At 42.4% G+C, this 26,185-nt stretch overlaps 1 protein-coding gene across 1 annotated transcript; it reads right to left on the bottom strand.

The window, feature by feature from the left end:
• Positions 1–2,423: 2,423 nt before the first annotated feature.
• Positions 2,424–11,337, bottom strand: LOC137541655 (keratin, type I cytoskeletal 10-like). Its single transcript, XM_068263058.1, has 8 exons — positions 10,810–11,337; positions 10,283–10,365; positions 10,032–10,188; positions 9,722–9,880; positions 9,511–9,636; positions 7,503–7,720; positions 7,367–7,404; positions 2,424–2,699 (listed from the first exon to the last, which is right to left on the bottom strand). The coding sequence occupies exons 1-8, from the start codon at positions 11,293–11,295 to the stop codon at positions 2,602–2,604; spliced, it is 1,365 nt and encodes a 454-aa protein (XP_068119159.1). The 5' UTR covers positions 11,296–11,337; the 3' UTR covers positions 2,424–2,601.
• Between the last annotated feature and the right edge of the window lie 14,848 nt (positions 11,338–26,185).

Here is a 26,185-nt window from a genome sequence, read left to right as displayed (position 1 = left end):
TTTAAGAACCTACTAGATGCTAGCCAAAACACTTTATTTAAAGGGAATCTAAAGTGAAAATAAACTTACAATATAATGATTTGAATGTGTAATACAGCTAAGAAATAGAGCATTAGTGGCACAGATATGAGTCTCATATTGTTTCCATTACAGGAAGGGTTAAGAAACTTCAGTTGTTATCTATGCAAAAGAGCTTCTCTGAGCTCTCTGACCCAACTTGGGTCAGCGGCAGTGCTGTTTTCTGAAGCACTCATCTCAACCAGTCTCTCATTGATTCTTGTTTGTTTAAGGTTTTACTGCTAGGAAGTTGAAAGGGTCATTAGCTCTGTTTTGCTTCATCATTTAACCACTTGCGGACCAGGTACGTTGAATCAATGTCCAGCAGGTGGTGCTACCGTTCTGACCGGATGTTGATTCAATGTCCGCGCTAACAAACCGTCCCAACGCGATCGTGCGCACCCGGAGGGGGAGATTAAGTTGTCATATGACAGCTGGCATCTCCCCATCGCGTATGGCTGCTGATCACGTGATCACTATGATCACCGGCGGATCGTAGTGTTCACTTTGACAGCGGTGGCGGCAGGGGGGAAAGAAGAGGATCCACTCACCTCCCTGCCGTTCCAGCGACGATTGGCGCCCCCCTCTGCTCTGGCCGGCATCTCGGCTCCATCTGACGTCAGCGCCGGGTCCCGGCTTGATGATGTCATCAAGCTGCGACCCGGACCCGAGCGTCATTTGGAGCGGAGATGCCGCCTGGAGAAGAGGTGGCTACTGCGGCTTATCGCCGGAGCCTGGAAGGTGAGTGAAAGCTGCCAGCTACAGGGGGGGACCTGCCTCCATGGGGGACACCATGCCCAGCCAGCCACAGACGGGATCCGGCCGCCCAAACCCCCAAACGCCCCCCCCCCCTCCATGCAAATTGCCCTGGTCCTTAAGGGGGGTTAGGCGGCCGGTCCCGAAGTGGTTAAAATACAGTGTAATTTGTGCACTGCAAATATTAGAGAATCGTGCACATGGTATAAAAAAGCTTTATAACTAAAAATAAAAGCTTGAGACTCTTTTCTTTGCTACAAATGTTATATTAATTATCAGTACTAGACATACAATTCATTATATCATAAGGTTTTCTTTTCAACTTCAGTGTCACTTTAACAGAAGACACAAGGCAACATGTTGTATGGTCTGTATGTACCATTATTCCTAGGCTTCAGAGCCTCATAATGTGTGCCTAATGGCCCATACTCACGAGGGACTTTTGTCGCCTCAACATGCGGCGCGCGCGTGTTGCGGCGACAGGCCGCCCGTGAGTATGGGCCATCGCACGCGCGCGCACCCCGAACTGTCGCCCGCCGCTCTTGTCGCCATGCGATTGAAAGTTTCAATCGCATGGCAACAGTCGCCGCCGCACCTCCGCCGCAACTGTCGCTAGTCCGCGTGAGTACGCGGACTAGCGACAGCAACCTCCATAGAGGTGAATGAAGCTTCCGGCGGGGGGAGGAGGAACGTCGGCGACAGCTTCCGTCTCGCCGCTGGTCCCTCTTCCGCGTGTGTACGCGGAGGGACCTGGAGAGAAGCTGTCGCCGGCCTGTCGCTAGCACGCTCACGTGTGCTGGCGACAGGCCACTTCTGCAGCCCGTGAGTACGGGCCATAAGATTTTGTGGCCTATGACATCTTTGGAGATACAGTCGGACAACTCTTAGGGCTCTGTTCCACTATCAAACATGACCGGCCGCAATCGCACTGCGTTGCAATCACGTTTCAAACTAATGCGATTGCGTTTGAGCTACACTACTCACTATAGGAGCTCAATTGCATCCAAAACGTGTCAGGATGCTGATTGCTGTGGGGACAAAATTGCAATGCAATCGGATCCCACTAATGGGAAAGGCTGCTGCCGTTTCCATTAGTTTTACTGTTCCTTGCATTTTGCGATCTGTTAGTGAATGGAATCAGATCGCAAAACGCTGGGTGATAGAAAAGGGCCCTTACACTCAATTTTCAAGTTATTAGTTTATCATTGTTTTTTGCATTCTTCCTACTAGCTGCTTTATTTTATCCCTGCTTAGGTGGAGGGTAGTTATTTTTTTATGGTTTTAATTCTCTCCCTAGCCTACTTTATAGAAGTAATACCAGTGTACCAGACTTTCCAGCAAGATCCTGTTAACTGAGTTAAGGTTAACTCCCAATCTGCTCTACCAGTGGTTGCCTACTAGGTATGAGTAACCCTATTTTGAGTACCTTGAGTACTGAGCATTGAGTAATGAAATAGTACACTAGATGGACTCTCAATGTCTTGCCTGGCTTTTGAGGTCTCCTCACTGTTTAGTTCTGATTCATACAACGGTGCCCAATTTTTTTAGGCTGAACACATTGATGCTATACAGTTAGTCATTTTTTACAAAGAAAATCATAATATTGTTGCTTAAAAAGAAGGGTTTATTGATCATGAAACACCAAAGATTAGATAGAAGTACCGTTTAACCGTTTCAATATTATCTCAGTTAGATAATGGACATTTTAGAATTAAGCCCATGAAGATATCAGATGAAGTTCAGAAGATTGCAGCTTGCAGGTATCCTTAGGGGGCTTTTCATTACTAACTAGACCTTTTCTTCTCTTGAGTCAAATTTCTGAGACACAACTTTTCCATTAACGAGTTCCTCAACAATGGTTTTCACCACGCGGGTCTTGTGTGGATCTGAGGAAAAAGACATTTGTTTCAGTTACTGGAACCATTTCCATTCAGGATTTTGGATATGTTTTGTGTATGTTTCCTATGCAAATAGGAATACATATATAAACTGTATAAAACAAAACAAATAAAAAACCTATCCCTATTTATAAAAGTGTATAGTTCACTTGGCAAGTAAAAGAAAAAAGCAAAAACACTACATAGCCACAATGTGTAGCAAACTAGCAATGTTTATATGCTTGGTTCTGGGATGACTTTTAACAGGGTGGAAAACTTTTTGTATCCATCACATAATGCTGTAATGAGAAAATATCCCACTTTCTCCCTAGTAAAGGTGGCTGGGGGTTCAATTAAGATCTATCACCTAGACGAGAGGGAATTGTTCTTGCTTTCTAGCACAAGCTCCGGTGCTAACCTTTGAAATTAATGTACTTTTGCCACCTAGAAGATGGTTAAGTTGGTAACATTATAGCAGTGTAAATTTACAAAGCGGCATTTGTGTTTTATGAAATCAAAGAAATGTGAAGCCCACATCAAGAAAGCACTGCGCTGCAACAAGGTTTTTAAAATTCGAATTCCCTATCAGTTATAGAATGTTAATGTAATAAACCTGGGTACATTAACCACTTCCGGGTTTCGGGTGGTTTGGATGATCTGTGCTGCAGGGGCTCTTTAGCCCGCAGCACAGATCAGATAGCAGGCAGAGCGATCAGACTTCCCCCGTTTTTTCCCCACTAGGGGGATGTCCTGCTGGGGGGGGGGTCTGATCGCCGCCGCGCTGCTGTGCCTAGCGGGGGCTCCTCAAAGCCCCCCTCCGCAGTGCTATTCCTCCCTCTGCCTCCTTCCCTCCCTCCCCTCTTCATTATGGGCTGCGTAGGACGGAAATCCATCCTGCGCCGCCTCAGATAGGCTTCAGCCTATCAGATGCTGGCGATCCCCGGCCATTTAGAGGCCGGGGATCGCCGATTTCCTTTACGGCGTATGTATGTAAACAGCGGGGAAGATGTTCCCCGCGTGTTTACATTTACCCTGCGAGCCGCGATCGGAGGCTCGCAGGGTGTTCACGGAGATACCCTCCGTGAACTGACATGGAACGGCCGCTCATACAAGCGGCCGTTTCCATGGAAACCGCTTCAGGATTCAGGGGCGTACTTATGCGTACGCAGAATCCTGAAGTGGTTAAGGTTCATACACACCTACCAACTATCTGTCCAACCATCTGCCAAACTTGTCTGTAAAGGCACGTACACACGCCGTATTGTTACAAACGACGGCTCCGTCAGACCCTCCCGTGGGGCGGTCGTTCTGTCGACAGATCGGCCTGGTGGCAGAACGACCGCCCCACGGGAGCGTCTGACGGACCCGTCGTTTGTAACAATACGGCATATGTACACGCCTTTAAGCCCCATCCACACGCTCAACAGCGGTCTTTTATGCAGCACAATTGTCAAACAGCTTTTGTTGTGAAACAAGTCTTTTGCTATTGTTCAAAAAGCTGATAAAGCAGCGTACACACGCCGGACTTTAGGCAACGACGGGTCCGTCGTTGCCTCCCGCTGGGTGGGCGTGCCAGCGACAGTCCGGCGTGTGTACGCTCTGTCGTCAGACTGATACGGCTGTTTCTGAGCGATCCGCCCGGCGGATCGCTCAGAAACAGCCGTATCAGTCTGACGACAGAGCGTACACACGCCGGACTGTCGCTGGCACGCCCACCCAGCGGGAGGCAACGACGGACCCGTCGTTGCCTAAAGTCCGGCGTGTGTACGGACCTTAAGACTGATAAGAAGTCAATCCAATGTCACCTCCTTGATTCCCTGATAGTGGCATAAGAATTACCCTAGTAGCTGTAGCGAATGCTGTGGAGCTTGGCATCTAGTGGGGGGGGAGGTGGCCCAGAAACCAGGGACATCCCAAGTCTCTCACAGTGCATCCTCTGGCCCAACTAGCACGCCTAAAGTGAACCCAAGGTGAAAATAAACGGATCAGATAAACAATTGTGTTTATCATCCAACTCTTAAAAGTGACCCTTTAGTTAGATATCCCACAGTTTTATTTTACATTTCAACATTTACAAAGTAGATTGAATGTTTTGTTGTCTCTTCTCAGTGACAGCCTATTAAAGGGGTTCTCTTGGGTTTTTAAAAAAAATAAAAATGGACACTTACCTGGGGCTTCTACCAGCCCCCTGAAGCTGTAATGACCCACGCCATCCTCCTACGATCCTTGGTTCCCCGCCTCCGGTCCCGGTAATATATTCATCTAACAAGACGAATAATGCACGCTCCCGCATGCGTCATTGGGAGCTTACTGCGCAGGTGCAGTATGAAGTTTTCTTGCAATGCGCCTGCGCAGTAAGCTCCAGATAACACGCGCAGGAGCAAGCACACGGGCGGTCACGGCTGTGCAGCCGCAGTGGGTCTCAGATACCGATCAGACCGGGACCGGCGGCGGAGAATGTCAGATCGTTGGAGGACGGCACGGGACATTACAGCTTCAGGGGGGCCGGTAGAAGCCCCAGGTAAGTGTCCATTTTTATTTTAAACCCCCATCCCCCCAAAGAACTACTTTAAGTGTGCCTAAATGAAAACACATGGACTATTGACCTTTTTCTATTTCCCTCTGCTCTCAGAGATTGTATACTGCCAGGAAACCTTTTATGGCTGTTATTTGCGTATCAGTGATGTTTACTATATTCCCGACAAGCTAACAGCAAGACAGAAGCTGTCACTTCCATGCCTAAAAATTAACTCTTTCAGGCATCAAAATAAAACAAGTGAAACAGCCTGGTTATTATTGTATTTTGCACTGTACATACACATGTTTATCTCATCATGTCACATGTCACCTTGGGCACACGTTAAATATAGCTTCCTGGTTGATATTCCTGCACGTCACATCTCAGAAGGGACAGAGCTCACCTCTCAGTTTTTGAGTTTGAAATATGTATTACCTTATTTTCAACTCAACCTCGTTTTACACAGGTGTTTTGGAAATAGCACAGACATCTCTTGATTTCAAATGATAAGTGACTATGTTGGTGCTATATATAAATATTCTAAACAAAGTGATTTATCTCACTTGTGTGGCCGAGGCCTAGTTTTATGAGACCAATCTCACAAACCTTCTCAAAGACCTCCCGAAGTAGCACTAAAGAGCATAGTTTTCTCTAAAACTTTTTCACTCTTTGAGACTTGGGTTACAGGCATGCGAGTGACTCAGATTTACCTTATTTGCAGTACAATGGTTTTAAATAAGGCAGTTATCAATAAGGAATTTAACCTCCTTATTCCAAGAGATACACATGCCCTGTGTTGCCCTAGCCTTAAAGGGAACTGAGCATCATTTTTTACTCCCAAGACAGCTCAATAGCACATTAAAAATGCATATTAAAATGTGGCTCGTTACTAAAAAAAACTTTCAGTTTAACTCATCATTTTACATTTAAAAGGAACTTAGATTGAGGCGTCTACATTTATTTCCTTTTAAGCAATACCAGTTGCCTGGCAGTCCTGCTGATGTCTTTGGCTGCAATAGTGTCTGAATCACACACCTGAAACAAGCATGCAGCTAATCCAGTCAGAGTTCAGTCAGAGCACCTAAACTGTATGCTTGTTCAGGGTCTATGGCTAAAAGTATTAAAGGCAGAGGATCAGCAGGACAGCTAGGCAATATGCATTGTTTAAAAGGAAATAAATATGACTGCCCCTATATCTCTCTCACTTTAGGTTCCTTTTAAGGGTTAATTACAGACAGTTAAATTTTACTCCCTCTATTTCCTCCGTCTGCAAGCCGTCCACAAGCAGCAGAACATGGAAGGCAGATAAGGACTTTTCTAATTAGACTTAATTGCCCAGTAGTTGAGATCAAACAAACTCATTCAGCGTTAGGGAGGGTAGAGGAGGGGGGGGGGGGGGTGCACTATGCATCAAACAGATAAGTCAAGTCACACTTGATGAACTTCACACCAAACATGAATATTGGCAGTGAAAAGGGAGGGGGGTTAACATCTCAAACATGTCAGCCCTTTTAGCTATTTAATTGAAACCAGCAGCTGCTAAGTTTCCATTAACAATACAATCCCGTGGCTGATCAATTGTTTCTTATGGCCACAAGCATACATTTCTGGTTGATCACCGTGGCGATCGAAAATTAACAGTCATGCTCGTTATTAGCTGAATCAACCAATCTGATCAGATTAATGGGGTTGGTCTGTTTTATGGATCAATCCCATTGATCGGATTGGTTAGTGAGAATGAATGGGCACAACTGATTGATTTCCGCAGTGAACGGAAATGGTTGGTGGACCATGGGACTATATCGTTAATAGTAACCTATTTTGTTTTCAAATTAGGTGTACTCGCCAGACAGTAGTTGGACTAGTGATATGTGATATCACAACAGGGCTGCTAGTGGTATTTTGTCAATATGATGCAAAATATACATTTCACATCTCTTTACCAATGTTCAATGTTCAGAGCATTAGCTACTCAATTTTAAAGTAATGTTTTGGATCTATAGTTCAAACAACACCTTGTGTAGAGAGTGGATGGGGGTAATCTACTGAAAGATGTGTGTTGAAGAGCAGTGGAGTTGGGACGTTTTCAATTCAAGCACACAATGAGGGACATGTGCCTATAACTGTTTTAAGAAGAACATTAGGCTTGTCTGCTTACCTCTTTGGCTTGGAGGAGTTGGGGGTACGCTAACTGGCCTATAATAAATAACATAAATTATGGTTAAATGGAGTCAAAGCTGGTTTTAACATATGCTGGTCTCTTTTCATGAGCAACAACTTAATACTCTTCTTACATGGGATGTCCGTCCAGTAAGGCACGATAGGTTTCAATTTCCTTCTCCAGTCTGGTCTTGATGTCTAGAAGCTGGTCGTACTCGTAGCTTTGGCTTTCCAAATCTGACCTAACCTCACACAACTGAGCCTCCAAGGAGCTGATTTTTGCCTGAATTTGCCCAAGTTGAACACAGTAGTTGCCCTCTGTCTCCGCCAGGTTGCTCTCCAGTGATTTTTTCTATAAATAAAAAAAAAATATGCAATGCAATGTCAAACCCGTCACTTATCACACCTCTCAAATCTTTGATTCATAACAGGCAGAGATGCTCATCACGGAATACTCACGAGTAACGACAGTGGTTTAGTTGCCCCAGCTGAGTGGGTAGATGCGGTGGGGTTAATTACCCATAATGCCGCTCTCCGCCCAGCGGAGCACTTCCTCCTTCCAGCTTGAAGGAGGAAGTGCTCCATAGCGAGGCTTGCAACGCGTCCAATAGACACTTGCAAGCTCGTTGAAACGCTGGGCAGAGAGCGGCATTATGGGTAATTAACCCTGCCACATCTACCCGCTCATCTGGGGCAATTAATGCTAATTTGAATCACGAGTAACCACTGTGGTTACTCGTTGATATTCCGTGATGAGCATCCCTGATAACAGGTCGATGTTTAATTGAAAATAAAATAGTCTAGGGCCCACTGTAAATTTCTGGATCCTTCATATGATGGAACTAAATACCATATCAGGATCTATGGGAAACCATATGATTTAGGATCTATTCTAGACCAAAGGAAAATCAATATTTCCAGGCATCAACCCTGAAGCTAAAAGATAGCATTGGTTTTCCCAGGAAAGCATGAGAAACGGTTCTTTCAACCTCCAGTCTAAATTTGAAAGATTAGGCACAGATACATAATATTGAAAATATATTTAAAAGGTCAAGTAAGTGGGTGATGGATTCTCTCTTACTTTATATATTGAACAACGCTTCCTCCCTCTACCCTGGTCTCATATGTCTGTTATTAATAATGAACAAGAAAGGAAAGGTACCTCGCACACAATGTGTCACTGCTGGAATGACTTAAATTACTAACTGGATAGACTTCTATTGCTGTGCCTCCACGGTAGAAGAACATTCAAAATCAGCATCAACAAGAAAAGCATCCGTGGGCACCAGGCAAAGAAGCTTAATTTATTCCAGAAGTATACAAAAAGACATTTGCAGATGTTAAATCAGATATACATCACCGCTCCGAGTCCAAAGTAGCTGGCAGTGGACAGAGTAGATGGTATAGTTGACAATTGTTTCGCGCTGACCAGCGCTTTATAAATCATAGACAGGACTCCATGGCGGAGAGAATAATAATATTCTCTGTTATTAGTTCTGACAGACACTACTAAATCTCTTCCAATAATCTGATTGGAAATGTACCTGTTGTGTTGATGTTTTTATGCCTTGCACACATAAGTGACTGTTTGTACATTTGGCTTTACTATGTCTCTTTTAATGACTAAGGATTTAGTCTTACTCACTGTATTTTCTTTGAAAATGTAATAAAAAACAATTGAAAACAGAAAATATATTGAAGCAGCTCTCAATTTCCTGTTCCTGAAAAGGTTGAGAAACCTAACAACAGTCATGCGCAAAAAAGTCAAAAGGCATTTGGGGAAGTGGGCAGCAGGGTGGAGTAGTGGTTAGCACTCTCATGATGACCACACTTTCTACATAGGCCCTGTCAGATGGAGATCACCAGGGGATATGGGGAAAAGGGTTTATAAAATTGTTGCTGATGGGAGGTGGATCCCAAAAATGTAGTTATGCCCCTGTAGGTAAAAATGTTTAGTCAGATTGATGGAAGTGGATAGTCTTAGTGATATTGGATTATCAGGGTTCCCTACACTGATTTACTTAAGAACATTATATAATTGTGAAAACTGATATTTCAAGATAATATATAATTGAAAAAAAACAAAACATTGCAGCTATAAGAATTGAAACATAACCATTACATTAGCTCAGGTTTTCTCACCATTGCCAGGGCAGCTTGTAGTTCGATTTCCAGAGCTTGTAGAGCTCTCTTGAGATCCGTGATTTCAGTTTTGCTGGATTGTATCTGCTCAGCACCAGATGAAATTTCCTGCTTGAGGGCTTGAGTCTGCAACACAACCATTAAGAATTACTGCAACATGATTGGAATAAACTTACCCCAGCGGAAAATCATAGTGGTATGGTCCATTTACCGCTTGGTTAAACCGGGCTTCAGCGTCTCGCCTGTTTTTCTCAGCAAGATCTTCATATTCAGATCTCATGTCATTTAGAATTTTGGTAAGGTCAATTCCTGGAGCAGCCTGCATCTCCACACTAAGTTGTCCTGTGACTCCCTGGAAGCTCTTCATCTCCTGGAGATAATGAAGGAAAATATAAATTGAAATGGAGCATTCTTGATGTCCATGAAAGATAAATAATCTAATCAGTCACAGAAAAACGCCAGTTTAAAATTATGGAACAGTCTACAGCTTTGGTGACATTTTGCAAGTTACTATAAGGTACCTCCTCGTGGTTCTTCTTCAGGCTCAGAAGCTCTTCAGTCAAGCTTTCAAGCTGAGACTCGAGGTCAAATTTAGCCATGTTAAGGTCATCCAGCACTTTACGGAGACCGTTAATATCAGCTTCCACACTTTGACGAAGACACAGCTCATTCTCATATCTAAAAGGTGGAAGATAAACACATTCAATGACAATAAGGTAGATTGCAAAAGTAAAATATCAAAGTTATCGTACATCTGATATCAGAAACTCACTTCATTTTGAAGTCATCAGCTGCCAAACGGGCATTATCAATTTGGAGGACAGCACTTGCATTATCCAGAGTGGCTGCTTGGATCTGTATAAACAGGCAACAGTTTTATATTCAGATGATGTCACTAAGTTTGTCTGCTCTATAATTCCCATTATATAAACCAAGTCATAAAATGTCAGAACATTTCCAAATATGATTAGCGTTTCAAATAAATGACATATTAGGTGTCTTAAACATACTGGTCCCAATCCAATGTCACTTTTTCTCTACATTTTCTCCTAAGATTTAATTTTCATCTTCTGTCAAAAATTGTTTTCAGAACTCTAATGAAAAAGTACCAAAAAGTAGGTGAAATAATACTGGCAAAATTATTCAGAGTATTTTCCTGCTTGTGCTTGCTGGTGGCTTAAAAAGCATTGTATTCATCATGAGATGTAAAATATCATCTAGGTGAAAACTTAAAAGAAAAAGTTAAATGGATCAGGTTTAATGGGTATTGATAAAGTAGTAATAATTTAAAATCAGTACCTGCTTCTTAAGGTCTTCAATGATATTGTAATATTTGCTGTAGTCCTTGACTTGCTGACTATCTTTGTTGTGCTGCTCATACCAAGCTTTAATTTTGATTTCAAGGTCAGCATTGGCTTCTTCCAGGGCTTGTACTTTGTTCAGGTATGAGGCCAAGCGGTCATTTAGGTTTTGCATGGTTTCTTTCTCGTTTCCAGAAAGAATGCCATCTCCACCAAAAGCTGCACCGCCAAAACTACCATGTCCCCCAGGACCACCACCAAAGGATGCTGCACTAAAGCCACCAGCAGCTCCTCCACTCAGGCTTCCCCCAAAGGCTGCTCCACCACCATAGCCACCAAAAGCACCTCCACTTTGGCTACTTCCAAAGCCTCCTGTACCCAATGCTCCTCCGGAGTTCCCAGGAAATGAGTAGGTGGATGCACCATATCCACCACCACCCCCTACAGAAGCTCTTGAGGAAGCAGAGGTTTTCTGATAGGACATGCTTATTTTACTGCTGCAGTAGCCCTCCTGATACCGAAGTGAAAGAGATAGCAAGCTTACTTCCCCGATAAAATCATTAGCTTTTATATACAATATAATATGGGCGGTTCCCGTTTTATACAACTTCCCAAATACATTTTTGGCTCTTGCAATCTTGATGAAATTATAATTACAAGATAGACCCAGTGTGTCCATTTAGGCTAATTTGCAGAATGCCTTAGGCGGTTTGCCACAATAAGGTGACGTAAGGGTGGAGAATAGATAAACATTATTTGTCTTCCTTTAATCTTTCCAAACTAGATGAGTAATTTATGTTTTGAAACTATTTCCCCTCCCAGAGTCATTTTATACAGGTAATTGAAGTGAGTCAATTGGCAAGGGAATCACCATACTTTGTATTGCACTACAGAGACCTAGTGAGAAAAGTGTCTCACACATATTGTTGTTCTAATTGTATTGAAGCACATATCACTAAAATTCCCAAAAATAATCTGAAGAATATAACTCATCTGTAGAATCCCAGGGCCCATATGCAATTAACTTTTTCTCCCAAGTTTTCTCTAAGGAGATATTTTTTAATTTTCTCTTTAACATAACTTTCCAGAATTTTTCAACGGAAAAAGTCATGAAACAATAGGTCGAAAAGCACTATCAAAATTACTTTGAGTATTTTCTTACTTTTTGGTGTCTTAAAAGGCATTTTATTGACTAGTTTAAAATGATCACCTAAGGGAAAACTCAGGAGAGAAAGTTAATTGCATATTAGCCCTGGACACAAACTGTATCACTGCACCACAATTCAGAGGAAAGAAACTATATCAGGTCATTTGAGCGCCCGGATCGATCTAATAGATGTCAGTGTAAGATACTGATATTTATTTGGGTGCCCAGGTGGTGATTTGGACGTGCAATGCGGATACTAATAGTGGATTAGCCGATTTGTAGATTATTGCTGTTGGGTAGAATAGCATACTGTCCAGTGAATGTGGTTGTGTAGTCATCGGGTGGGGTGGGGAGGGGGTTAGTGTTAGGTAATAGGAGGGGGGATAGTGGTAGGCATTGGGAGGGTTAGTGTGAAAGTATGGCACCAGGACCGTCTATACTAAAAAAATCAGTAATGCTATATTATGGATATTTTTACAACAGGTACCACCTGCCACCCAACTCACTTGTGTACAAGAACAGAATCGCCTTGACTGGATTAAGATGTGATCTTTGTACACCATCATAATTAAGACAGATTCTATAGTCTTGTTTATAGTGGACCCGAGCCGGTGGCAAACCTGAAAAAAAACCCATACTGCTTGATCCGAGGGGCCAGCCGAATCAGAGAGTGCCACTTACTTACTTGCTCCTTGCCACTACTGAGCCATTTAGCCACTTAAGTACCAGCTGTCTCTGCCCCCTTAAGGCCCAGAGACCACTGGTACAATAACGAGGGAATCCTGACGAATCGCTGCATATACCCACCACAACCGCCGTCACCGCCGCTCGCCGGGATCCTTAGGACATCCATGTCATGTGAGCTGGTCAGGAGCCGCTTTCATTGGCTCCTGGCCCTGTCTATCAATGTAAGCCTATAGGAGTTGCTTACATTGATAGACACGGCCAGGAGCCAATGAAATCGTCTCCTGACCGCCTCACAGGGCTCTGCTGTCATAGAGACAGGTATAGCCTGTGAGCTGCGACGGGATACAGCAGGGATACAGCGGCGAGATCAGTGAGAACAACGAAAACAGCGGATGCGCGCTGCGGCGGTGATTTAAATTTATGCCCTGCCAGCCAGGTAACCACCAAAACAGGGCGTAGATTTCAATCACTTTGGTCCTTAAGTAGTTAGATGATTTTGATTTTGTAAAAAAAAAAATGGTTGTGACCCTGGGGTCCCTTGCAGAGCACAGAGAGGAGAGAAAGGGGAGGGGTGGGGAGAGGCAGTGAATGGGCGGGGAGAGGCGGGAAAGGGGAGTTTTTGACGCTGAACAGGACATCCGTCTCCTGCTAAGAAGCTCATTGTCTTCAATTTTGGGGGGAGGGGGCAGTGCGGTCTAATGGTCTGAGATTTTGATTTTGGGGCTTTCATAATATATATAGATATAATATATAGATATCAGGGATGAGCAGAAACTACGCCAGTGCGAATTTACGCACCGTAGTTCACATCTACGCATCGTAGATCGTAGGTGAAGTTTCAAAACTACGCTTGCAAATTTACGCGTAGTGAAGTATTGCTACCCGTAGCTTATGCCCACTATGCGTAGTTAACATGTGTATTGTGTAGTGAACTACGTGTTACTCGCGTCTAATTTTCCGCTTCCAATAAAGAGGAATTAAAATTTTCTGCATACGGGCATAAGCATCCGCATACACTATGCTTCCCACTACGCGTAATTGCGTATTTTAACACGTAGTCTACGAAATGCATACGAAACGAATATTTGATTTCGAAGCCGTAGTTTGGCAAAGCGTAATTGCGTAAAACTACGCGTAGTTCCAACGTAGCAAAGTTGGCTGACTATCCCTGAAGATATAATCATCAAACTTAAAACAAAGAAAGGCTTGAAATATCTCGCTCTGCATGTAATGAATCTATTTCATATACTAGTTTCACTTTAAGTTGAATTACTGAAATAAATTGACTTTTGCTTGATATTCTAATTTTTTGAGTTTCACCTGTATAAAACTATTCAAAACATACAAAAGTTTATGTATTGTTTGTATAAACAGCAAAAAGGATGGAATTATGAAAGAGTGTATGTATACTGTATGTATATGATGAAAAGATGGAAAGAGTATGTTATGCTATATAGTGTGAAAATAATACACAGTATATGGAATTGTGTTTTTGTTTTTTAGTAGAATGATCATAGTATGAAACTGTACTGTAATTGGTTTATTTATGTAATTAGTAAACTGACATCATTGAGGCTGGGTTCACATATGACATAGCGTGAAAAAGTAGCATTTTAGGATGGTGCGTTTGCGACTTTCTATTCCTTTTTTTACAACGTTTTTTGGTGCGTTTTGCATTTACGGTTTTTTTCACGAAAATGCGTTTTTCATGCATTTTGTGTGCATTTTAATGCGTTTGCGGTTCGCTAATGTAAAACAGACATGCATAATTAAAAAACGCATTAAAAAATGCATGCAAAACGCAATGCATATGTGTTACCATAGACTTTCATTATGTGCGTTTTGGCAGCCATCCTGCATAATATGCAACACTACCAGCGATTGCGAAACGCATACTGTAAAAACGCATTGAAATGCAGCTTCTTCTGCGTCCCATAGACTAACATTGCTGCATAAAACGCAGCGTTTCCTGCTACGCTAGCGTTTCTGCTATGTGTGCAAAATAAAGTGTGGTAAATACAGTTGTAAGTAGCAATGTGGTGATCAGAGGTAGTTATAATACTAAACAGCAAATTATGATTCTATGAGATGTTGATAAAATGGTGATAAATGTCACAGTGGAAAATGCAGTTCTATGGAAATGCAAACTTATCAAAAGGTGATTATTGAGTGAAAGTTTGATATGCAGGAGGGTTTTTTAGTCAACCAACGTTTTCCTTGTTTAATTTTTTCCAGAAACTGCGGCAACCAGGTATGTGTTATCAAATAATTTCTTCAAAGCTCCCGATCCACCGAAAAATTAAATCAGATTGGTCGAATTAAATCAAAATGAAAAAGTTGTAACGTGTGTAGCCACCTCTTTGTTCTAAAAGATTATTTACAGCATAACATTTTCTAAAACAAACAAACAAAAAAATTGTAGCAGAACACCATTCAAACAGTTAAACACAGCTCTTTGTTCTTCAGTGGACAGCTCTTTTCTTCAGTGGGCAGCTTCTGGCAGCATCCGAAGAGGTGATAGCATTATCTTTTGTATACATGTCTTTGATTGCTACAATTAGTATCCAGCCAGCAGTGTGCTGACACTAAACTACACACATTGTAAAAGCAGAGAGAGCTGAGAGGTGATCACTGGATACATTATAATATATAAATATAGCAGCTATGCAGTAAAATGCAATGGCAGTTTTCAGAACAGATAAACTGTACTTTGGGAAATTTTAATTTGTAAACAGACAATATTACTTGTGCACAAAAGCAAACATGATAACCGTATGGACAATAACATTTAGGAAAACACTTTTTTTATTTTTTTATCCCACAGTTTTAAAACATACCCAGTAATCCCTTAAAGTGGACCCAAATTAAAAATACAAGGTTTCAGAAATAAAATCTATTTTCTAAATTGTAATAATAAATAGCAGCCTTTTTGCAGCTGCATGATGACAATTATAAAATATTTCACATTTATTGGAGGAACCCCTCCCTTCCTTTCATATTGCTGGGACAGAATCCGGCAGACTGATGGAGGAGATAAAAAACAAAAACAAAAGCAGGTTGCTACTGATGATGTCACAGGGGAGGTGATCTCAGCTTGTGTGAGATTTCACATAGACCACGCCCCTGTGAGGGAGGGTAGCTGATGACAAACACAATCATGATCTAAAACCTCCTACTAAGCTCAGAAGTAACGGCTGCCACCTGTATAACCCTAGTTATGAAAAGAGAAGGGTGAAAAGCATGCACTGAAATGCTCATAGGCTTGAAGGAGTGTTTATTTATCTTTGTAGGTGTCAGAGTGGTGCAACTAAATATTTTGAATTAAAAAAAATGTTTGGTTTGGGTCCGCTTTAATCCAGTCGGAGATATAGTTTCTGCCCTTGTGGCTTTTCGTTCCTATGGACTGCTCAAAAGGCTGGACTTCATAGATTCAGGTCTTTCTTGAACCTAGATTATTATGTAACAAATATATATGAATGCAGAGTGTCAGGCCCAGATTTACATTACTGGAGCCCATAGGCACACATGTCCTGGTACCCTAGACTTCACCCTCCATGAACCTACAAGCCCCTCTGCACGTGTGCTGTCTTGCCCAGCTGTCACTTCTCACTTACTTCCCTTGCCCGTCACAGATGCCCCTTAATACTGAAGGTACTTCAGGCTACCTAATTCTAACTAGCTAGTGGTGCCTCCAATTCTATACAACAAGCCTATACACAGGCTTTAGAAGCTTCCCTTCCAGCAGAGCTGGCCGCTTTTGAACTTTACATAATGTTATCTTGTGTTTAATTGTATCAAGTCAGAAATGTAAACAAAGCCTTCTCTCACACTGCTGGGTCCCCTGAACAAAGTCAGACAAGCATAAATGCTTTTTGATGGTTTCTGTTTAAGTTAGAGGATGAATAAAGCAGTTATAAATAAAATGCAAATATGCAAAAATAAGTGTGCGTTGGGAACGTCTAATTTCTAAATGAATACTAATACTTATGCACAAAAGCAAATATTCTAACCATATGTTATATAAAAAGCAGGAAAACATGTTTTTATTGAATATTATGTCAGGGTTTTATACCGCTTGAAGTGTCTCTGGGAACATACATTCCTGATTTTTCTGCGTAAGTAATAAATTAGATAGCGAACGTTCAGCACAAATTAATAAACTGTGATTTTTTTACACATCGTGCTTCAAGCAAGGAACGATTATCCTAATTAAGATCCAGACATACTTTGATTTACATCATGTAGACTTAATTATTTTCATGATATAGGTAGTGTTTATGTTTGGCGTACATGGTCCAAGCTGCTACATGATGATGGCGGTGACCCAGCATAAGCCAGGAATGTGCACAGACTAGGCGAGGCCTCGCGAGTAGATTAAATACCGTTTCATCATCCTCGAAACACTTTTTATGAGACTATTTACTTACATATACCACGACAGATAAAGAGCGACGTGCTACCTAGCCAAATAAATAATAGAGGCTGGAAAGATTAGTTTTTAAATTAATAACTAAAAGAAGAAAAAAAAAAAAATGAACATTTTAATAAACTAAAGATAATCTGCATCAAATGGAAATTTGCCATCTTAATTCAAAATCTTTACGTCATTTCACTTCTCTAGGAAACCTGTTTGTCCTTTGCTTGTATTGCTACTTAAAGGGACACTTAAGTAAAAAAAAAATGAGTTTTACTCACCTGGGGCTTCCAATAGCCCGCTGCAGCTGTCCGCTGCCCTCGCCGTCTCCCTCCGATCCTCCTGGCCCCGCCGGCAGCCACTTCCTGTTTCGGTGACAGGAGCTGACAGGCTGGGGACGCGAGTGATTCTTTGCGTTCCTGGCCACAATAGCACCATCTATGCTGCCATAGCATATATCATGTACCATATAGCAGCATAGAGGGTGCTAATGTGTCTGGGAACGCGAAGAATCACTCGCGTCCCCAGCCTGTCAGCTCCTGTCACCGAAACAGGAAGTGGCTGCCGGCGGGGCCAGGAGGATCGGAGGGAGACGGCGAGGGCACCGGACAGCTGCAGGGGGCTATTGGAAGCCCTAGGTAAATAAAACTCATTTTTTTGTTTGACTTAAGTGTCCCTTTGAAGGGAACCCGAAATGAAAAAAAAAATCATAGATACCTGGGTCTTCCTCCAGCCCCTTTGACCTGATCGCTCCCTCGGCGCCATCCTCCGCCTCCTGGTTCTTCCATAAGTGCTCCCGGTATCTAAGGCCAGTTGGGGCTTACTGCGCATGGGCTGCCCACCCCGCCGCGCTCCTGTTAAGGGGAAGTTTCTGCGCCTGCACAATACTACTGAACAGAACTCTTCTGGCCATGGGAGTGAGACTGGGGAGCGCATGTGACCTCATTACGCTAGGGCGGCAACTGGCCGAAGATACCGGGAGCCCTTATGGAAGATCCAGGAGGCAAAGGATGGTGCTGATCAGGCTGAAAAGGGGCTGTTGGAAGCCCTAGGTATGTATGAATTTTTTTGTCATCTCAGGTACACTTTAAGCTAAATACCACCCGACGGAGGAAGATGGATCAAGCGATGTCCTCCACAGCAGCACATGATGGGCACAAATGGGAAGTCAAGCGATTGCAGTACTTTGCGCAGAGTAATCAAGGATCTTAAAGATCTGCCGAGACGGTTGTTATCGCCACACATTGCTTAACATTTTTTGCGTGATTGCTCACCTGTACCCACATCACGAGATCACGGAAATAATCAATCATCGCTCAAATAATCGACAGTCATTGGAAAAAATCATCAGAAAAATTGCATGATGTGTATGGGCCTTTATACTCCAGAATGTCAGGCCCTGTATTCATTAAAGCCCATATTCAGGCACAGGTCAAAAAATACATCTACTCATGGGGAGAAAAAAAATCAATCTCCTTGTACAGGACTGTAGAAACATTTGTGTTTAAAGACTAGTTAGCGGACATCTGCTGTCTGTTTTGTGTCTGCATGGGAGCTGCCGTATTTCGGGTCATAACAGCACAGAACAGGGTCCATCCTTAAGGTGGCCATACGTTAGATGACTTGGTGGTCGACCATCCAATTGGATTCTTATCTGATCGGAGGAAAATCGGTTCTACCAAGAGCATGCACAATCGATGATGCGACCAATTTTGGTCTAATATTGGTCGCATGTATCGATCAGACATGCTGCAAGATGTGGAGCCAACATGCTCGATCCGGTGCGTGGTGGTGTGGTACACGATATTAGGACAAGCGAAGAACGCAACGGAAACCCCCGGCGCTGTCCCTCTTAATGTGAAATGTGCCCTTCCTCCCGGTGCCCGTGCAGTATACCTTACCTGTCGGTGTTTGTGGCTTGCTCTGCGCTCCATCCTCCATCCATACACGTACCCCACATGGTTGCCGGTGTAAGCTTGGGTGTGTGTGTGACATCAGAATTTCATGTGATGTAAAATTCAGAGTTTTCTTTTTTAACAATAAAAACAAACTTTAGATCATGTTAGATCATGTGAGAGTGATTTTACAATGAAGGTTGTGCTTTGTTTTGATATTTTTACTTTTACTAAAAAGCACAACTCAAACAGAATCTAGTTACTGTATATACCGGCATATAACCCGACCCGCGTTTAAGCTGAAGTACCCATTTCCCCCTCAGAAACCAGGAAAAAGTAATTGACTCGTGTATAAGCCCCCTCCCCAGTATAGCCCCCTCCACAGTAGCCAGATGTGCCACCAGTACAAGTCATCCCTCCCCCCATTGCCAGATGTGCCCCAAGGATGATACAGCTGTGTCTCAAGATACCTCTAGATGGCGCCATAGAAATGAGACACAATGATTGCCACACAGGAAGAATCCCGATCATTGCACCGTTGACACGTTGCTTGCACGCTCCGCTCCACAAGCCAGGGGACACAGGTAGTCTTGAGCAGCGCACTCTGCACACCATGTTGCAGGGGATGGGGGGCATGGACACAGCAGGGAGCCAGCTGGCAAGAGCAGGATCCCTAGTGCATGATCCTCTGCCAGTAAGAAAATCTGCTCCACCATCAGTTCTGCTCCACTGACTCGCATAGGGGGGGGGGGGGGGGGGGGGGGTTCATTTTTTAGCACTTTTTTTGTTGTTGAAAAATTAGGCGTATACACGAGTATATAAGGTATTTCTGAGAGTCTCTAATTTGTTATTATTATGCATGCATTTTTTAGCATTCCCTGTGATAGGAAACTGTCATTTTATAGAAAGGATCCACTAAAGATTTCAGATTCTTTGCAGCTGTGAATACATGTTGTGTTTTCTGGTAGAAATGAAGACGTGATTTGACATCTCTGTATTCTCTGCCAGAAATTTTGGCTTAGGTAGACTAATGCCTGTCTACAATTAGAGCTTAAGGCAGGATGCCTTTTAACAATTTCAGCAAGTACTTCTTGAGCTTATTTTGCATGACGGCTTACAGTACGACTCCTCTAAATTGTTCATTAATTGTAAGAACTCTCTATTCCAGGTCCACCGTCTTCACTTGTTGAGTGCATTAACTATATTATTGTAGGTCATTGTGAATTCTGATAACTTATCTTCACGGTGGGGGTATCTTTCCCTAATAGCAGACAAACAGGACTTGAAAGGAATTATAATAATTGCAATTATTTAGCATTTATATAGTGCTGACATATTCCACAGCGCTGTACAGCGTAAAGAGCCGTGCCACTAATTGTCCCTCAGAGGGGGCTCACAATGGCCTCAATTCACTAAGATCATGCTGGAGATAATAAGGCAAGAGAAAACTTACCTCATACAGTGAGAGAGTTACCTTATCTCTTCATTCCTTACGTTACCTCCTCTGTAGTTAAGTTACTTCCTCTGTTGTTAAGTTACCTCCTCTGTAGTTATTTTCACATGCAGTTAATTAACAGCCTGGAGTTATTTTAGGGATGAAGAGTTAACTTCTAACCTTAACTTAAAGACAAAAGAGTTAACTTTAGGTTTGCCTGAGGTAAAATGTTTCCTGAATACTACATGCCTTATCACCATGGTGATAACTCTAGAACCTTATTAAGACAGGAGATAAGCTTAGTGAATTGAGGCCAATCGAATCCCTACCATAGTCATATGTCCATTGAGCGGGGAAGCCAACTAACTCATCTGTATGTTTTTGGGAAGGACCAGAGTTCCTGGAGGAAACCAATACAGACACAAGGAGAACATACAAGCTCTGTGCACATAGTGCCTGGGCTAAGATTCTAGAAACCCAGCTCTGCAAGGCAAGAATGCTTTCCAGTACACCACCATGCCGCCAAATTAATGACACAAAATAGGAGGAGACCCCCCAAAAGTATGCAATTGGATGAGGGTAATGGAGGGGGGTCTTACCCCAGATTTAAAGTTTAGGAAAATACATTTTATTTGACACCAAAAAGGATGAAGCTTTTCATAGGGCCTGCCCACTTCATCAGTGCCTCCTCACATTTTTTTTACAGTTTCCCCCTCCACACTTGGTGACAATTATTCATTTTTTTCTGTTTTTCCTGAGACATAACCCAACACTTCCTGAAGAAGTCTTCTTACCTGGGTAGAGATGGAATTCTCCCCTTGCCTGATACTGTGGTTGCATATCAGCAATCCAGTTGTATCAGTCACCTATATTATCCCATTGCTTGAAAATACTACACTATTTGGCACGTCTGGTTTTCTCTCTTTCTTTTTGCCTTCTCGGTCTCTGAGGTTTGCCACCTGAATGTCATGCACTGAACACCCCATCCCTTTCAGTCTATGTATTTTGACAGTTGGGAAGATCCAAAGTGGGGAAACAGCCTCGTTTCCAAGAGCAGGTAAAGCGGGCGACTGCCCTGGGTGCTGTGAGGAAGGGGGGGCGAAGTCGAAGTGATGGAGGGGGTATAGGTAGCTAGGTATAGGTGCCTTCAGTATAGGTAGCTAGGTATAGGTGCCTTCAGTATAGGTAGCTATGCTGGTTGCACCTATACATAGTTACCTATACTGAAGGCACCTATACCTAGCTACCTATACGGAAGGCACCTATATCTAGTTTACTATACTGAAGACACCTACACATAGCTACCTATACTGAAGGCACCTCTACCTAGCTACCTATACTGAAGGAACCTATACCTAGCTACCTATACTGATGGCACCTATACCTAGCAAGTCTATACTGGAAGCAACTATACAGAGCTAACCTATGCTAGGAACACCTATAGCTAGCTACCTATACTGGTGGCACTCATACCAGACTACAGTGGGATGAAAAAGTTTGGGCAACCTTGTTAATCATCATGATTTTCCTGTATAAATCGTTGGTTGTTACGATAAAAAATGTCAGTTCAATATATCATATAGGAGACACACACAGTGATACTTGAGAAGTGAAAAGAAGTTTATTGCATTTACAAAAAGTGTGCAATAATTGTTTGAACAAAATTAGGCAGGTGCATAAATTTGGGCACCACAAAAAAGAAATGAAATCAATATTCAGTAGATCCTCCTTTTGCAGAAATTACAGCCTCTAAACGCTTCCTGTAGGTTCCAATGAGAGCCTGGATTCTGGTTGAAGGTATTTTGGACCATTCCTCTTTACAAAATATCTCTAGTTCAATCAGGTTTGATGGCTTCTGAGCATGGACAGCTCTCTTTAACTCACACTACAGATTGTCAATTATATTCAGGTCTGGAGACTGAGATGGCCATTCCAGAACATTGTACTTGTTCCTATGCATGAATGCCTTAGTGGATTTGGAGCAGTGTTTAGGGTTGTTGTCTTGTTGAAAGATCCAGCCCCGGTGCAGCTTCAGCTTTGTCACAGATTCCTGGACATTGGTCTCCAGAATCTGCTGATACTGAGTGGAATCCATGCATCCCTCAACTTTGACAAGATTCCCAGTCCCTGCACTGGCCCCACAGCCCCACAGCATGAAGAAACCACCACCATATTTTACTGTAGGTAGCAAGTGTTTTTCTTGGAATGCTGTGTTCTTTTTCCTCCATGCATAACACCCCTTGTTATGCCCAAATAACTCAATTTTAGTTTCCAAAATGAAGCTGGCTTGTCCAAATGTGCTTTAGCATACCCCATGTGGCTCTCTTTGTGCTGTGGGCAGAGAAAAGGCTTCCTCTGCATCACTCTCGCATACAGCATCTCCTTGTGTAAAGTGCGCTGAATGGTTGAACGATGCACAGTGACTCCATCTGCAGCAAGATGATGTTGTAGGTCTTTGGGGTTGGTCTGTGGGTTGACTGTCTGTTCTCACCATTCATCGCTTCTGTCTATACAAGATTTTTCTTGGTCTGCCACTTCAAGCCTTAAAGTGGTATACGAAGGCTGCCATATTTGTTTTTTAATCAATACCAGTTGCCTGGCAGCCCTGCTGGTCTATTTCTCTGCAGTAGTATCTGAATAAAACCAGAAACAAGCATACAGCTAGTCCTGTCAGATCTGACTTTAAAGTCTGAAACACCTGATCTGCTGCATGCTTGTTCAGGGGCTATGGCTAATAGTATTAGAGGCAGAGGATCAGCAGGGCTGCCAGGCAACTGGTATTGCTTAAAAGGAAATAAACATGGCAGCCTCCATATACCTCTCTCTTCAGTTCCCCTTTAATTTGAACTGAGCCTGTGGTCTTCCATTTCCTCAATATGTTCCTAACTGTGGAAACAGACAGCTGAAATCTCTGAGGCAGCTTTCTGTATCCTTCCCCTAAACCATGATGGTGAACAATCTTTGTCTTCAAGAGGAGAGAGAACCGAGAGCCCAATATGGTGTAGTAGGTTTTGGCAATTGGTAAATGTGAAAGAGTAAAAGTTATACTCACAAGCCAGGGTTACCACACAGGCAACCACTGTATAAGCAGGTGAGGAGTTTGACCTGTCCCCACTCAGGATTAAAAAGTCGCTCTCTGTAGATGAGAAAAAGGGTATCCCCCTCCACCAAGGGTGGATGTAAAGTACAATATAAGCTGAACAGAGGCGCCAACAGGATAAAAACAGTAATTAAAATGTTAAAAATTCGCTGAGGAGGCTATGGTGGCTCCGCCCCCTCCAAGCAAACACAGAAAACTGTGTAATGTAATCAGAACAAATTTATTGGTACACTCCAGGGTATAGATATACAACGCGTTTCGCGGGTATGAGCCCGCCCCCTCAGGCAGTAGAAGTAGGAGTACACAGCAATCTGTCGGCAACACACCTGGCGCCAAAGTCGCCTAATTTTTCAGATTATTTGCTTTACAAAATGTAAACCTTGGTTTTTCGGTTAAAATCCCATTTAGGGTCCTATCCTGTTGGAGAATACCCCAATATTTATCCACCACCCTCTTGATATCTCTAGACTGTTGGTTATATTGCATTTTAATGCTTAATGGTGGAGTCAAATCTTCTTTCCTTCTGCTTTCTAGTACCCTTTCTCTAGGACAATTTCTTACTTCCTTTAAGGCATGTTCAACTAGTTCTTCCTCATACTTTTTCTGAAAAATATGATTGCACCAACTGTTGTTGAAACCAAGAGAGTAAAGAAACAGAAAGGGTCTTTTAGGAGGTGTGGTTTTTGTGTTCCATGCAAAAGCACCAAGTACAATGCACCAATAAAACAATTTAGATCAGCAGTGACCCAGGAAGAATTTGATATTTATGGTAATTTAAACTGTAACAGCAAAGGTGTAATATATATCATAGAATGCGGTTGCAATAAGCAATACGTGGGAAGAACAAAAAGGAAACTCTCATCTAGAATTGGAGAGCATGTGAACAGTATTAAAAAAAGAAATAATAAATTGCCACTAAGCAAACATTTCTGGGAATGTCATGGGGGAAGCCTGCAGACTTTTAGATTCTATGCAATTCAAACTGTCGAGAAAGATTGGAGGGGAGGAGACTTTATTCAAAACATGTCAAGAAAAGAAACCAATTGGATTTATATATTGAACAGTTTGGCTCCGCTGGGATTGAATTTAGATGTGGAACTGTTCGCTTTTACATAAGGAATGTTCTTATATGTTTTCATGTAGATCTATGGAGAAAAACACACTGCAGGCATTTGTAGCAAATAGCATAGAGACAGGGGTGGAGCTATGACATAAAAAGAGCTGAGAAGCAAACGAGAACACGCCCTGAGGAAGGTAGGCGTATCCTACCGAAACTAGTCGGCATTGGGTTGTCGGAGTGGTGACGTCACCTCTACAGTTCCAGATTGAATCTGAGGAACGATTTTTCAGCAAAGTGCTTAACATCCGCGGCAGACGTCAGGTTAACACGGGAGCCACCGGCCGGGGCTCATGCTGCCAGAAGACATAGCGGAACCGTAAGCTTAAAGGAATCAGTTATCTACCCCTTAAGCTGCGTGAGTTATTTGAACTGTCCTTTGGACCCGCAGCACGCTATTTTGCTTGAATGTTATGCAAAGAAATGGAAGTTTGAAAAGTCTGCAGGACGTTATCTGTTTTTGAAAAGTTTTGAAAAGTTCTGCTTTTGTAAAGTTCTGCAGGACGCTATTTGTTTCTAGAGGTCTGTGCAAATGCAATCTGCCTATATAAAATCCTGCAAGATCTAATTTGCATACCAAGGAATGCGGAATTAGCCAGGACATTATCTGTTTTTGAAAAGTTCTGCTTTTGTAAAGTTCTGCAGGACGCTATTTGTTTCTAGAGGTCTGTGCAAATGCAATCTGCTTATACAAAATCCTGCAAGATCTAATTTGCATACCAAGGAATGCGGAATTAGCCACTTTACTCCTGGTGGATGTATATGAAATTGTATGCCTAAAGCTTTGCAAGACGAGATCCAAGCTATTTAACATGAACTTTTTCCTGTTGGATTTATGAATTATACCTTTGTGAGCTCACAGGACGTTATTTTTATTTTATTGATTTTTGAACAAGAAAGGCTATTATTGCCATTTTTAAGGTGCAAAAACACTTTTTAACATTGGAAAGGTGCTATAGGGATTGGTGCAATTTTATGCTAGAAAACGAAGTTTACTCAGCGAATCAATCTATAGGTATATGTTGTGGCGTGTGCCAGACTGTTTACCATAGGAAGGTGGGACTGAGAAAGTTGGCTAGTGTTTGCTTGCATATTAATGTAATATATATGAATTTGAATTTATGAATTGAATAAAACTGTATATGTGATGGTATATATAGGCGCATGAGTGATTTTTAAAACTTCATAATTGGATTCACCTGTGTATGTACAGTAGGTCAGGGGTCACTGAGCTTACCAAGCCAATTTGAGTTCCAATAATTAGTTCTAAAGGCTTTGGAATCAATAAAATGACAACAGTGCCCACATTTATGCACCTGCCTAATTTTATTTAAGCAATTATTTTGCCACTTTCTGTAAATCCAATAAACTTAATTTCACTTCTCAAATATCACTGTGTGTGTCTCCTATATGATATATTTAACTGACATTTTTATCGTAACAACCAACGATTTATACAGGAAAATCATGACGATTAACAAGGTTGCCCAACCTTTCCCATCCCACTGTACCTATATGGGGGGCGTAGTATAGGTGCGTGAGTCCATGGTGGGGGGAATGGTGCAATTTAGCCTAGAAA

Source organism: Hyperolius riggenbachi, chromosome 12 (genome assembly GCF_040937935.1).
Source record: "Hyperolius riggenbachi isolate aHypRig1 chromosome 12, aHypRig1.pri, whole genome shotgun sequence".
Taxonomy (NCBI): domain Eukaryota; kingdom Metazoa; phylum Chordata; class Amphibia; order Anura; family Hyperoliidae; genus Hyperolius; species Hyperolius riggenbachi.
This window is presented reverse-complemented; position numbering and strand designations above follow the sequence as displayed.